General features: G+C 47.9%; 1 protein-coding gene and 1 pseudogene across 3 annotated transcripts in view; one reads left to right on the top strand and one right to left on the bottom strand.

Annotated features, from left to right (window-relative positions):
* Positions 1–12,038, top strand: part of ANXA6 (annexin A6) — a 52,455-nt gene extending 40,417 nt beyond the window's left edge. For all 3 annotated transcript variants that reach the window (XM_060144058.1, XM_060144056.1, XM_060144057.1), the window contains 4 exons: positions 1,099–1,194; positions 3,905–3,963; positions 5,310–5,432; positions 11,629–12,038. In XM_060144058.1, the coding sequence (XP_060000041.1) occupies positions 1,099–1,194; positions 3,905–3,963; positions 5,310–5,432; positions 11,629–11,688 (338 nt within the window). In that variant the 3' untranslated portion in view covers positions 11,689–12,038. The remainder of the gene's footprint in view (positions 1–1,098; positions 1,195–3,904; positions 3,964–5,309; positions 5,433–11,628) is intronic.
* Positions 8,531–9,836, bottom strand: LOC132517232 (N-acetyllactosaminide beta-1,3-N-acetylglucosaminyltransferase 2-like; annotated as a pseudogene).
* Positions 12,039–15,286: the final 3,248 nt, after the last annotated feature.

The following is a 15,286-nucleotide window of genomic DNA, read 5'->3' as shown; positions in this document are numbered from 1 at the left end:
GGCATCATTCAGCCTCGGGCCAGCTCTCTTCACCTCCTTTGGGAAGCATGTGGGATGCCTGGGATAAGAGATGGCAGGTGGCTTTTCCCTCCAAGGCCAACTCCAGTGGATTGGTAGTGGCTGCCTAGAATGCTGCGTTGAGGATTCGAAGGTTCTGTGTCATGATTCTTTGGTAATGTCTGCCAGGAGCAAGGCGGTGAGGGGTGATGATGACACAAGGACCATGTACACACACCAGGCTGCCAGGTGCACAGGGCACACCCGTATGTGGCGGCCCTGACACTAGATGATGATGAAGTGCCCTTACCACTAAGACATGGACGTTTTGACACGCGTATGCCTGGCACCTGCCAGTAAAAGTGCTTTCGCACAGTGACTAAAAGAACGGACTCGGGAGCTGGAATGCCTTCATTCAGATCTCCCACTTATCAGTTGTGTGACCCTGGGCAAGTTACTGAATATCTGTGCCTTACTTCCCTTACCTATAAACTGAGGATTTTAATTCTACCTCACATGACTGTTGTGAGAGTACAAAAAATAAATACACAAAAAGTACTTAGCACCTGGTAACTTCCTTAGTGTTATCATTGTGATTACTTACATGAGTCTCTATCCCGACTTCCCTGGTGGTCCAGTGGTAAAGACGCCACGCTTCCACTGCAGGGGACAAGGGTTCGATCCCTGGTCAGGGAACTGAGATCCCGCATGCCTCAGCACAGCGAACAAACAAACAAACAAAACAAACCTCTATCCAGGAGGAAGGGGAGGCCCAGAAAGGGGGAGGGGTTTACCCCAGGTCAACTTGATGAGCTTGTGGCAGAGCTGTGAATAGGACACATGCTCCTTCTGCTACCCATGCCTGGGTTCCTGGAACTTGTCCAAAGCTCTGGGGCACTGTCTGACTTGATAGAGATTTGGCTCTGAGCTCAAGGCAGCCCTGAGGTCAGAACATCCCTTCCACAGCAGTCCTGACCAATGCATTTAGGTCTGGGCTGCAGCCATATCTGCTGCTGCTGGGTGGGTTGGGGAGGGGTGATCTTCCCCCCTTCCTCTGAGTCAAAGCTCACCTCCCACCTCCGGGGCTTCTCTTGGGGCCAGTCTTCCAGGAGTTCGTCAAGATGACCAACTATGACGTGGAGCACACCATCAAGAAGGGGATGTCCGGGGATGTCCGAGATGTGTTTGTGGCCATTGGTAACTGGTGGGGACCAAGGGAAGGGGCTGGGGGGCACAGGGAGCATGGCCAGATTCACTGGATGAGTGTGGCCTCTATAGTTTCCTAAGCTGCTAGTACTGGAAAGTAAGCACTGCCATTTCTTGGGCTCGGCCTGTGTGTGATTGGCAGGATAACACAAGAACGTGTTCTGGGTTGCAGGGCAGGATGAGGAAACAGTGCTCTCTGGGGAGGTGGCTGGGAGGGTGATGGCCAGGCTGGGTAGGGGGTGCAGTGTCCTGCAGGACTTGGGTGTGTACACACACACACACACACACACACACACACACACTTACCTTTCCCTCCTCCCAGCACCTGGATCTCTTTGGTTACTCTCTTATTGTGTAATTTGAGTTCTTACCTTTGAAGAAGTCTTTCCCCTTTTGGATCTCAATTTCTCCATGTGTATAAACGGATGAGTAGATATGAGCAAAAGTCAAACTTGTTTTTCTTAGTATTAGTGATTAGCAGCGTCTTATTTATGACTACAAAATGCATTGTATTGACGCACATTTTTTTTTCATCTTACCTGGAGGTGTCAGTGGAAGGTTTTCACATAATTGCCTTCAATTACAGGATGCATCTTGATTTCAGGGACTTCAAATTCGAAGAAAAGGTGTTTTAGAACAGATGGAGCAGAGGTGTTATTGTTGTGATGTTATTATTTAACTTTCAGTGGGTCTTTACCACCTGGGAACAATACCTAGGAGGCAGAATAGCATAGTGAATCCAGGTAGAGTCCCAGCGGTGCCACTTACTATCTGTACAGTTACATCCATTGGCAAGTCACAGAAACCCCGTGCCTCAGTTTTCCTTCTCTGTAAAGTGGATGTGATCATAGTACACAGATTTAAATGAGTTAATTATACAACACTTAAAAGCATCGTCCCCTGGCTCATAGAATGCACTGGATGAATGTTAGCTTCTATTATTATTTCCTGCCAGGCACTGTGTGAAGCCAGTTGCACACAGCTTTGGTTGAATCCTTACGAGGTGCTTTTATCTGCTTATTTTACAAAGTGGGGCACTGAGGTTCAGAAAGGTTACATGTCACTGGTGGAGGCAGGACTCACACCAGGGGCCACCCGAGCCCAAAGCTCACGCTAGGATTAATCACCAGAGTAATTGGTCTATGGAGACACGTCTAGACCTCTTTTTCCTCGTGTTTCTCCTTCTGTCCTCTCTCCTCCCACCTAGACCATGTGTATGCGCGTGTGCACGAGTGTGCATATCGACACACCACTCCACCTCATTCCATCCCACGGCAGGCCCCGGGGTCCTCTGAGGCAGGTGGCGGGCTTCAGGTTCTGGGGAAGGTTTTCGGGGACGGTTGCAGAGGATGGAAGTTCCTGCCCAGTCTGCTCCTTAACCACACTGACTGAGCCCCAGGCTCCGAGTCAGGGCAGGCTCCTTGGGGGAGGTGATGGGACTGGGGATGTGGATTCGGGAGGTAAAGTAGTGGAAGGCAGACAGCAGACTTCTCCTTACCAGGAGGACAGAGGCACAAAGGAATTCACAGAATGTTCAGAGAATGGGCAACAGAGGCAATGAGAGAGCAGAGGCAGGCAGGAGCTTTGATTTTCAGGCCAAGGAGCTTAGGGTTTGTCTGGGAGGTGGTAGGGAGCTACATAGGGACCTGGGAAGGTGGGTATGTAATGTGATCTTTCCCACGGTTCCCGAGCCTGCTGCAGGGGAGGCTACAGGCCTGTCTCCTGCATGACTGTGCCCTTGGGATGCACAGCTCCAGTCTCTCACCCCCTGCCTTCCTGATAGAGATACTTTTATATCCAGAGTCATTCTGGCTTTCTGGTCCTGGCGTCTGATTCCTCCTCCTTAAGCTATCTGAGACACCCTCCCGCCCCTGTGAGCTCTGGAGCCTTGAAATCCAGCAGCTGCTGAGGACTAGAGACCCCCAGGCCTTGCAAAAGTGTGGGAGGTTGTTAGGCAGGCAGTATCTGGGGTAGGGATGGGGGCTGCCAATGGGGCAAGAGTGGGCAACACTCAGCCCTAGAGATTGGCACCGTGCCCTAAATTATACTGACAGACATTCTTTGGCATATTTCAATCAGTAGTTCTCAAACATTAGGCTGCACCAGAATGGAGTGACCAACCATCTGGGTTTGTGCTAAAACCAGAATGTCCCAGGAAAAGTGGGATGAGTTGGCCACCCACCGTCCGAGTTGCAGATTCAGCACATCCCGGATGGCGCATGAGAATGTGCATTTCTACCAGGCTCCCAGATGATGCGGATGCCTTCCAGGAACTATACTTTGAGAACTTCTGCTTGAAATATTTCTTGAATCTGGGTCTCTAGGGTAGAGCCCAAAACCTGAGTTTTAAACAAGTTCTTCTTTGATTCTGATGCCCTTACGAGTTTGAGGCCCTGTACCTTGGGTTCACGAGTGGTTTCTTCCCTTTGAGTCCTCTACTAGCCTTAGTTAGCTGCAAGCACCTTAGCAGGAAGCGAGTTGCAACCCAGTGAGAGCCAGGTCTAGGGATGAGATAGAGGAGGCAGCGTCAGGAAGAGGGAGTGAAAGTGTCAGGCCCTGGATATGACCCTGGCGTTGGCAACGATCCTGGGCCCAGGTTGCGGATAGAGGAGATGCTACTTCTCTAGCAGCAGTAGCAGCCCATGGTCTGGGCACATCTCCTCTGACCAAGTTCCCTGCATCTCTTTCCTCTTCCTACCAGTTCAAAGTGTCAAGAATAAGCCTCTCTTCTTTGCCGACAAACTTTACAAATCTATGAAGGTAAGAAGACTTGTCTGTTCGTTTCCCTTCGAGCACCTCTGCCCCCACAAACACAGATGTGCGCCATCCCCTGGATCAGGAATTGTGTTTGTTTCCGCCCATTTAATAGGTATCGGCATCTGCCTCGTGCCTGGTTCTAGGAGAGTAGTCCTCAACCAGGGTTTACGTTGCCCCCCGGGCAACATGTGACGATGTTCAGACTCATTTTGGTTGTCACAACTTGGGGAGTGTTGCTTTTTGCATCTGGTGGGTAGAGAGCAGGGACGCTGCTGAACATCCTACAACGTACAGGACAGATCCCCTCAACAAAGAACGATCTGATCCCAGGCGCCAAGGTTGAGAAACTTATTCTGGGGACTCAGGGCTGAAAAGGACAGTCTCTGCCCCTTGGAGCTCACATTCTAGCAGATGACACAGTGTCTCCTATGACCAACGATCACAAAAGGAAGCAAGTGCTCAGCTCTGGGACTAGCCCTGGCTTCCTGAAAACCCAAGCCACTCTGGCCACCCTCTCAGCCCAGCAAGTGGAGTCTCAGCTGCTGACAGAGCCTGTGCGCAGGCAGTCAGGGAGTGAGCCTGAGAGCCCTGTCAGCCTGCTGTCCACAAACATGACAGCCTTCTCTTGAGCCCCCGCCGTGTGCCGGCTCTGATTCCTCAGCTGGTGTTCAGAGCTCCTTGGGGAGCAGAGGTGGGCCTTGGCTGCCCATGTATTCCGTGTCCTGTGTCTGCTCCTTGGGCCCTGTATTAGTTTCCCAGGGCTGCTGTCCCAAATTAAGTGACAACAGGAATGTATTCTTCCACGATTCTAGAGGCCAGAAGTCCAAAATGAAGGTGTTGGTAGGACTGGTGCCTTTTGGAGGCCCTGAGGGGGAAACTCTCCCATGCCTTTCTCCTAGCTTCGGGTGGGCGTCTGGAATCCTGGTGTTTCCTGACTTAAGCATGAGTCCCTGCAGTCTCTGCCTTTATCTGTGTGTATGTCCATGTGTCCTCTTCCTGTAAGGACACCAGTCATTGGATCTAGGGCTCACCCAAATGCAGTATAACCTCAACTAATTACATGTGCTAAGACCCTATATCCATATTAGATAACCTTGTAAGGTTCTAGGTGGACATGAATTTGGGGCGCACACTATTCAACTCATACAGGCTGTTCTTGCCTCTGTCTGGCCAGTCCTGGCACAGGGGAGTTTGAGTCAGGACTGTTTGTGGAAGAGGGAGGCAGGATGTCCCATCCTGGTTTTGGAGGGAAAAGGGAGAGAGGCAGAGGGACACCCATGAGTTCCTGCCTGACCTAACCCCGTTTCTCCCCCTGCCCTGTGTTTCTCCCTGTCACCTGGCTCCACCAGGGTGCTGGCACAGAGGAGAAGACCCTCACCAGGGTCATGGTCTCCCGGAGTGAGATCGACCTGCTCAACATCCGGCGGGAGTTCATTGAGAAATACGACAAGTCTCTCCACCAAGCCATTGAGGTGAGGGGCGGGGTGAGAGGTCAGTGGGGGAGCGGTGAGTGTCAGATGCTTGAACATAGATTAGAAGTCCTTTTTATTCCCAGAATGTTACCTCTTAGAACAGCCAAGACGTTGCTAAATGAGAGGAGACCTGCCTCACTCTTTATACCAAAATAGATTTCAGATGGATGGATCAAAGGCTTATAAAGATTTACAAATAAAACAAGAGCCTTAGGGCTTCCCTGGTGGCACGGTGGTTGAGAATCCGCCTGCCGATGCAGGGGACAAGGGTTCGTGCCCCGGTCCGGGAAGATCCCACATGCCGCGGAGCGGCTGGGCCCGTGAGCCATGGCCGCTGAGCTTGCGCGTCCGGAGCCTGTGCTCCGCAATGGGAGAGGCCACAACAGTGAGAGGCCCGCGTACCGCAAAAAAAAAAAAAAAACCTTTTGTTTTTGGCCTTTTAAAAGCAACTTTATTGAAGTGTAATTTAAGTATCATAAATTTTATGAAATTTACTTGTTTAAGGGCCTCAGTAATTTTTAGTAACGTTAATGAGTTGTACAGCCTTCACCACAATCCAGTGTTAGAACGTTTTCATCACCCCACTGATGTCCCTTGTACCTGTTTACCTATTTCCACCCCCAGCCCTAGGCAACCTACAAGTGACTTTCTGTCTCTATGGATTTGCCTTTTCTGATTATCTCATGTAAGTGGAATCACGTAATATGTGATTTTTTTGTATCTGACTTTTTTCATTTATGAAGCCCATTTCTTTGATTTTGGGGACTGACCAAAATCTTAGAGTTTGATGCTATACTTGGTTGACAAGACCATGAGGAAGCTCACAGGCAGTCTCATACAGACTTGGTGTAAATGTAACTTGGTAGCACATCTTCATTATTTTTTTCTTCCAGTTTTATTGAGATATAATTGACATATAGCATTATATAAGTTTAAGGTGTACAGCATGATGATTTGACTTAGATACATCATGGAGTGCTTATCACAATAAGTTTAGTGAACATCCATCATCTTATATAGATGCAAAATTAAAGAAATAGTAAATTTTTTTGTGTGTGTGATGAGAACTCTTAGGATTTACTCTAACTTTTGTATGTAACATACAGCAGTGTTAATTATATTTATCATGTTGTACATTACATTCCTAATACTTATTTGTCTTATAGTTTGTGCCTTTTGACCGCCTTCATCCAGTTGTCCCTCCCCCACCCCTACCTCTGGTAAACAAAAATCTGATCTCTGTTTCTATGAGTTTGTTTGTATGTTTGTTTGTTTTTGAAGTATAATTGACCTACAGCACTAGGTTAGTTCCTGTTATATAACATAGTGATTTTTTTCTATGCATTTCAGAATGATCACCATGATAAGTCTAGTTACAACGTGTCACCATACAAAGATAGTAGCTGTTGACTATACTCCCCACGCTGTACATTTCATACCCATGACCCACTTATTTTGCAACTGGAAGCTTGTGCCTCTAATCTCCCTCACCTTTTTCTTTCCTCCCCCTACCAGCTCTCCTCTGGCAACCACCTATTTTCTCTCTGTATCTATGACTCTGTTTCTTTTTTTCTTATGTTTGTTCATTTATTTTGTTTGTTAGATTCCGAGTATAAGTGAAACCATACAGTGTTTCTCTTTCTCTTTCTTACTTATTTCACTTAGCATATGTTCTAAGTGAACATATGGCAAAGATTTCATTTTTTATGGCTGAGTAATATTCCACTGTATGTATATACCACATCTTCTTTATCCATTCATCAATTGATGGGCACTTGGGTTGCTTCCATATCTTAGCTATTGTAAATAATGCTGCTCTGAACATAGGAATGCATATATCTTTTCTAATTAATATTTTTGTTTTCTTTGGATAAATACCCAGGATTGAAATTGCTGAGTCATATGGTAGTTCTATTTTCAATTTTTTTTTTCACATGACAATTAAAAATATGGTGACTCTATTTCTATCTTCTTACAGTCCCCAGTATCACATCTGGTAAGAATCTTCATATCTATAACACAAAAATATCTCAAGAAAGCATGTTACAAGACAGTATATATAACCAACAGTTTGGCAGAATTCTAGTTCATATCCCCCACCCCCCCCAAAATTTTTTTAGTTCAAAAATGACAGTTAACTTTATCTAACATATGTTCTACTTACTACTTAAAATACCATGCTCTAGTTAAATAATTCATCAACAACACTGTATACAAATAAAATATTACACAAAATATATTTAAGAAAATGTTTTGGTATTTGATCTGAACAATAAATAAAAACACAGGCACTTCTACACTGAGACAGGAAAGCAGTCACTACTCAGGATAATAATTTTGTATAAGCAACACATAACCATATGGCAAGAATAGAATTCTGCAGTTTTAAACTGACAAACCACTGATAAAAAGGTCTGCCACTTCAGTCTTTTCACTTAAAGTTCAAAAGTTACATATGCTTTCCTGGTTCACAATGAAAAATCAAAAACACAATACGGTTGCCAGGGTCAATTCAGTCTTCAGTTTGAAGATTATGGAATCATACTCATTATTTTCAAATACTGAAAAAGAGAGAACTATCACAACACCACCCAGCAAACCAAATACAAGATAGTTAAGCTTCCTCCTTATTATGACCATAAGACCATAACAAGATAAACTGGATGAATGTCACACAGTGATTCCCGTTTTGCAAAACTGGTTGGTTAGATTAACACAAGGAAATGTTGCGGCGGCAGGAAATTTTGAAAGAAGTCAAATTTTTCTAGACAATTTTTAAAAATTCATCCAAATTTCATGAAAATGTTATTCCATTCCACAGAAAGCACTGAGTCATATATAACAATGTCTTTGTAGCCTATAAGTTTATGAATACCTAAATCACAGAGAGTTCACTCATTATAATGGGAAATAGGGTTATCATCATATGAGAGCAAAACAAAAATAAAACAAAGATAACACGATCAAATTCCAGAAACATGATTTCAGATGACAAGGGGGACAAGTTAGAAAACAATGACCACTAGTCAGCAGGAAGGGTCAGAACCATTCGTCCTGTCATATCCTACATAAACATTAGTGTCTTCTGCTTTCCCTCTTCAGAAAGTACTACACTGAAAGGTTTAGAGACCCTCATGTGGATACTATTCATAAAGGCAATTTTGATGGTTTTACATAGAAATTACCTCTAATGTGAGAGAACATCACATGGGAACTATTCGAGATACATCTTTCTATGCAAAATTTAGTTTGTACATAATTTAACAACTTAAATAAGCATTTTGCAACCGAGACCAAATATCAGTCATCTCTGGAGGTTTTCTACTATGTACCAACATCAAACCTACATAGGAACGAATGTTATTCCTGTTTTACTCTTCTATATCAAATGTCCTGAAGCCTTTGTGTTTCTCTGGAATGAGGCCAAGTTTCTGAAGGCACATTCCAGTATAAACAGCATCGATGGGGTAGAGAAGGACCTGGCCAGTTACATCGTATAGCCTCAGAGCCAAGTGGCTAGAGTAGAGGAATCCCCCTCCCCCTGCATAAGGCAGGTAGACGCCAGTGTAAAGAACTTCCAGGACGTAGTACTTCAGTTTCTTATCCTGACGGGGTCCAGCATTGGGAGTCACATCACCTATAAACAAATCTTTGGCTTTGTTCTTGGATAAGCTATTCAAGTGATTCAGGATGTGACGGGTGTTCACAGAAACATCATCATCGCCCTTGAACTCAGCATTTGGGCAGGAAGTGCTCACCCACCTGAGAAGGAGTACTTCTTTCAGAGATAAATTGAAGAAGGTGTCTCTGTAGTTCCACATAAGAATGCCTTGGTGCTTCTCACTCTCGAATTTCAGCACATCCGAAAGGTCAGGATGGTTGTCCCCTGCAGGGGTCTGGCCCAGTAAGAAGACTTGCACCACTGTTTGGTTCCCCACATTGGTTTCTTTGCCCCAAGATTCCCAAATCGCTTGCCTTCTATCGAAATGTGAAGTAAGGGACTTAATCGCCAGCAATAAGAAGGGCTGCTTTGCGCACTTACCTGGTAGATCTATAAGCAGTGAATAATTTCAACATCTCAAATACAACAGAAAGTCTTTAAATCTGTCTGGCAAACTGTCGAAACCTGAAACTACTGATGTGACCCTCAGGTCAGGTTCACCATAATTCAGATGGCTTATGTTGGAAAATCCTTATGCTTCCCCTGTCTGGTTGGCTCACATGTTCAAAATGGGATTGTACCTCCTGTTCAGCTTTTCTTGTTCCCTGTTCCAATGTGCCTGGGAGGGTCAGATATCTTCCAGAGCTTTTCTTTGGGTATTATTACTTCCCCTCCCCATTTTTTTCTTGGCTACTGCTTTTGGAGACTGCCACAATCAAATAAATGAAGACATTTACCATCATACAGAACTGGTTAAATAAATTACAGTGCACCCATATGACAGAGTACAGTACAGCCATGAAAAAGCATGAGGAGGTTCTATGTGTGATTTGGGATTTTCTCTAAGTCAAAACTTATGGCCCAGAATAGTATGAATGCTCTGCAGAAAAGGGACATTATCCATATATACATATTTGTATATGCATATGGAAAAGCATTGCTAGAAGATCACACAAGTAAATACAACAGTGGCTACCTCTTTTTTTTTTTTTTTTTTTTTTTGCGGTACGCGGGCCTCTCACTGTTGTGGCCTCTCTCGTTGCGGAGCACAGGCTCCGGACGCGCAGGCTCAGCGGCCATGGCTCACGGGCCCAGCCACTCTGTGGCATATGGGATCTTCCCGGACCGGGGCACGAACCCGCGTCCCCTGCATCGGCAGGCGGACTCTCAACCACTGCGCCACCAGGGAAGCCCGTGGCTACCTCTTGATTTAGGAAGTCAGGGGTTGGGGTAGGAGGGAGACTTTTATTGTATAATCCTTTGATTTGAATTGTTTACAACAATGATTTTTTTTTAAGAGGAAAGTTCCTCTTTTTTTATATATAACTTTATTTATTTATTTACTTTTGGCTGTGTTGGGTCTTTGTTGCTGCCTTTGGGCTTTCTCTAGTTGCGGCAAACGGGGGCTACTCTTCGTTGTGGTGCGGTGGCTTCTCTTGTGGAGCACGGGCTCCAGGCACGCAGGCTTCAGTAGTTGTGGCACGTGGGTTCAGTAGTTGTGGCTCGTGGGCTCTAGAGCGCAGGCTCAGTCGTTGTGGCCACGGGCTTCGTTGCTCCGTGGCATGCGGGATCTTCCCGGACCAGGGCTCGAACCCGTGTCCCATGCATTGGCAGGTGGATTCTTAACCACTCCGCCACCAGGGAAGTCCTAATATATTACTTTTAATAATATATCAAAAATTACAGAAACAAAAATTATAAAAATGACAGGAGCCCTCTAAAAAGAGGGAGAAAGTCTGCTCCCTCCCCCGCATAGGCCTGTCGTATGCCAGACAATACAACATAAATCCAATGATGGTCACATCAATTCTTGCAAGGGCCTGTTACCCAGTAAGTGCTCAATAATGTTTGTTCAAATAAGGAATTCTGTAACACAGGGATCCCCAATCCTGGGCCGCGGATCAGTACCGGTCCGCGGGCTCTTAGGAACCGGGCCGCACAGCAGGAGGTGAGCGGTGGGCGAGCAAGCGAAGCTTCACCTGTCACTCCCCATCGCTCGCATTCCCGCTGAACCATCCCCCTCCCCTCACCCCCCACCAGGGTTCGTGGGAAAATTGTCTTCCACGAAACCGGTCCCCGGTGCCAAAATGTTTGGGGACCACTGCCGTAACACTTGTGTTAATGGCCGCAGGGGGAGGGTTAGCAGGGTGCAAGGCAGCCATGGGAGGAGAGAAGAATAGAGGCAGGAACGCTTCACAGAGGAGGGGGCATCTGACTGCAGACAGGATTTGGGGGCAGTGTGGAGGGCGTGCTGGGTGGAGCAATGGTAGGTATGTAGGTAGTAAGATGACCAAGATGCTCCCGGAAGGAAGGGGGGAGGTGGAGCCACAGAGCTTCATGAGGGTCAGACCACACAAGACCTTGAAGCCAGGCCTAGAGCTTGGACATTTTCCTGAGGTTGATGGGGAGCCACGGAAGGGACATGGTCACATTTACGTACTAGGGAGACATCCAGGCTGCCAGCGGCTGGGAGGAGGGGGCCTTGAGGTCATCAAGATTGTTTCACTCACTCTGCTCTCCCTCTGTCCCTGCCAGGGCGACACCTCCGGTCACTTCCTGAAGGCCTTGCTGGCTCTCTGTGGAGGCAAGGATTAGGACCGCCGGCGTTGGCGGGCACCTCTGCTAAGAAGTGGTCATCCCCCCGCCACGACCCAGCCTGATGCTCCAGCTTCAGAGACTAAAGAAGGGACAGGGGTGGGGGGAGGGGCCAGGGTGGGCTCTTGTCTTCAACTGGGGTTTAGGAAAAGCTCCCACTCCCACTAGCCAGTAAGGGCGCGGCACGGTCACTCCTACTCACGTCTGAGTGGCTGAAGAACCGTAGCCATTGATCCCGTCCACCTCCTCTCCCCATCTTCCTCCTCCTGCCTTCCCAGCTTCCGTCCGTTGTCACAGTCCCTGCCCTGGTTTGGGCTTTGTCGAAGCCAAAAACATTCTGAGGCTCTGAATGTGAAGCGAGTGATGTGTGTGCTTTGCATGGTGGGGTGTGGTGGCAGGTGCCAGTTCTGGGGGCGGTGGGCGAGGAAGAAATATCTTCGGGCCAAGTGACAATCCTCCCACCGTTTCACCACCACCTCTGTCCCGGTTATTGTGCTAGACCACTGAACCAGGAGTCCAAACACCTGTGTTCAAATTTGTATCCGCCACACACTTGCCTTATGACCTTGCACCAGTCTCTTTCCCTCCCTGAGTCTCCTTGTTCTTGGCTACAAAATGAGAGAGTTCAACAAAAAGATCTTGGCTTTCTAACATTGACATTCTAGGATGTGCCTCCAAATCATTCCCTTTCCATTTCTTCTCTCTTTAAATAAAAAGAGACACACAGACACATAAATACATTTCCAAGAGGGATCTGTGGTTTTGACTTGGAACCTGCAAGCCCAGATTGTTGCCATTAGAGCTGAGGTGTTAACCTGCCCAGGAGTGACTTTCTATCTTCCCATCCCTTCCTGGGAATCCCAAATGAGGGTCTGAGCTCAGGTCAGCCTGGGAAGGCTGGCGCAGCCGGGTCTGGCTCTCGGGTCCGCTCTCCTCCCTCTGCTACCAGGATGTTTCTCTGTGCACGCTTCATCCATGACATCCGAGCCCAGACTTCCTCTTTTGAACTCTTCAGGGGCACCAGATGTGATCGTGATTTGGGGAGGCCTGTGGAGAGCTTCCAGTTTGTGAAGATCAGTGGTCAACGGGAGGTCAGCCGCACTTTCTCCATCTCCCTTCCCCCAGCTCTGCTTCTGCTCTGGGACTCAGATCTACAGTTATCTAGCGACCACGGATTTAAAGTTATCCAGTGACCATGGCATGTGGGTGCCTACTGGCTGGAGGGCTCTGCTCCCTGGCCCGGCTGACCTGCCCTCTCCTGCAGTTCAGCGTGTGTTTGTTGTAGCTGCTGAGGAGGGAGTGGCGTGGGGACATTGGGAAATGTGCTGCATCTGGTCTTTTTTCTTTTCTTTTTTTCTTATTTATTTATGTCTTTGGCTGCTTTGTGCATGGCATGCGGGATCTTAGTTCCCCGACCAGGGATCAAACCCGTGTCCCCTGGCAGTGGAAGCACAGTCTTAACCACTAGACCGCCAGGGAGGTCCCGAGTCTGGTCTTGTGTGACCTTGGACCAGCCCCTGCCCTCACTGGGCCTCAGTGACTCCATTTGTACAGTGAGGGGTTGGACCTAACAGTCTCGAAGAGCCCTGTCTTCATCCCTGACGTAATGAGTCTGAAAGTCAGGCAGTTTACCTTGTGTCTTTCCCACTTCCTTCCCTCTACCACCCTGTGAGCCCAAACCCCCATGAGGGTCAGCTGCGAGCTTGTTTGACTCTTTGCCCAACTTAATTGAACTGTTACCGAAGATAAATTAACACAGTGGTTCAGAGCTGTGGAGTCAGACCTTTGCCACTAACTGGCTGTGACCATGTTATCTCTGTGACCCTCAGTTTCCTCGTTTGTAAGACAGGTCCCAGTCCTACCTGTGGCACAGCCTTTGTGGGGTAAATGAAATGATTCGTAGAAGTTTGGGGCCATCTGGCTCGGAGTCAGCTGCCAGCACTACCTGCCCTGAGCCAGGCCCCATTGTAGAAGCCGGGAGGTGGCTCCCAAGACGCTTCCTTGAGCTTTGTTTTCAAAAAGTCATCAGCCGTGCATCACAGAGGCATCAGAAGACAAATATGGAAGCGCCTTAAAAGTATGCACCGAGGGGGGGGGCTTCCCTCGTGGCGCAGTGGTTGAGAGTCCGCCTGCCGATGCAGGAGACACGGGTTCGTGCCCCGGTCCGGGAAGATCCCACACACACACAAAAAAGTATGCACCGAGGGGGGACTTCGCTGCTCCCACGGTTAAGACTCTGTGCTCCCAATGCAGGGGGCACGGGTTTTGATCCCTGGTCGGGAAACTGAGATTCCCCTCATGCCACACAGCGCAGCCAAAAAAAATAAATAAAACCTCCGAGGGAAAAATAGGCTGGGGATGGAAAGGAAAGAGTGATGGAATCTGAGGCCATGGGAAGACCTCATGAGGCTGAGGGGAATACACAAGTGGAAAAACCAGGAATTTCTAGAATTCCTGGAAAGCAGGAAGAAGGATAGCTCAAAGGGAGCACTGGCCGTGTACCGGACACCACACTAATCCCTCAACATGCAGTTTTCACTTGTTAACTTGAATTTTCAGTTAAGGTATGTTGCATTCTGGGATAGGTCAGCAGTAGGAGGGAGACCCTCAGCGTTTTGAGGGGAGGTAGATGAGATTAGAAATGGGAGTTTGCATCCACTTAGAGGACCTTGTAAGTCAGGATTTTATCTCATAACCCAGGGGGAGCCTTTGGAGGTTCTTGGCCGGGGAAGGTAAGCCTCTGAATTTAAGCAAAGACTATGAAGGGAGGGTGGCCAGTTGGGAGGCTACTACAACAGTTGCGCTAAGCCCCAGGTACCTGCAGAGCAAACCCCGCTTTTTTCTTGGAGCTGTGGCAGAGGAGGGAGTAACCACTGTTCTGAATCCAAGGCACCTCATTCTTTCATTCATCCATCCACTCATGCACCTCATGCGTACTGAATGCCTCCTATGTGCCATGCCGTGTGCAAGATGCTAAAGATAGAACAACTTAGACCGCTGTGGTCCTAATCCTTAAAAGATTATGTTCAAGTGTCCCTCCCATCCAGCCATCTCCAAAACTGTACTAAACAACACTGGAGGTTGTTTCTGTGGCCAGAGTTCAACGGAGAGAAGTGGTGGGGACTAAATTAAAACTAAAAGGAAAGAGAAAGCAGAAGCCCAGACCGCTGCTGTCTCAAAGTGGGAGCACAGGAGGATGGTCGTGATGCTCTAGTGTGGAAGGGACCCTCAGAAATTCTCACCTCCCTCTCAGCCAGACAGACAACTGTCACTTCACAGAGAGGAAGCAGCAGGCCTAGGGTCACGTAGCCTTTCAGCGGCAGAAAACTGGAACCGTGCAGTCCTGGCCCCGGTCCAGTGCTTCTGTCAACACCCTGCACGTCCTTCCACTTTCTTCAGTCTTCCCTCCGAGAGGGCTTCAGCCCAGAGTCGGCTCCCCTCCTGCCCTGAGCCGTGCCTTTTCTCTCGGGGCAAATGCTTCTCGGCAGCCCTGGACGGGTATGCGCCCACCTTGGTCTTTGGGACCAGGAGGAAATGTCTGAAGGAAGTGGCTGGTTGGGAGGAGGTTGCCCTTTTAAGCTGAGCAGAGAGCGACTCT

The sequence above is a fragment of the Lagenorhynchus albirostris genome, chromosome 3, assembly GCF_949774975.1.
Source record: "Lagenorhynchus albirostris chromosome 3, mLagAlb1.1, whole genome shotgun sequence".
Classification (NCBI taxonomy): domain Eukaryota; kingdom Metazoa; phylum Chordata; class Mammalia; order Artiodactyla; family Delphinidae; genus Lagenorhynchus; species Lagenorhynchus albirostris.
This window is presented reverse-complemented; position numbering and strand designations above follow the sequence as displayed.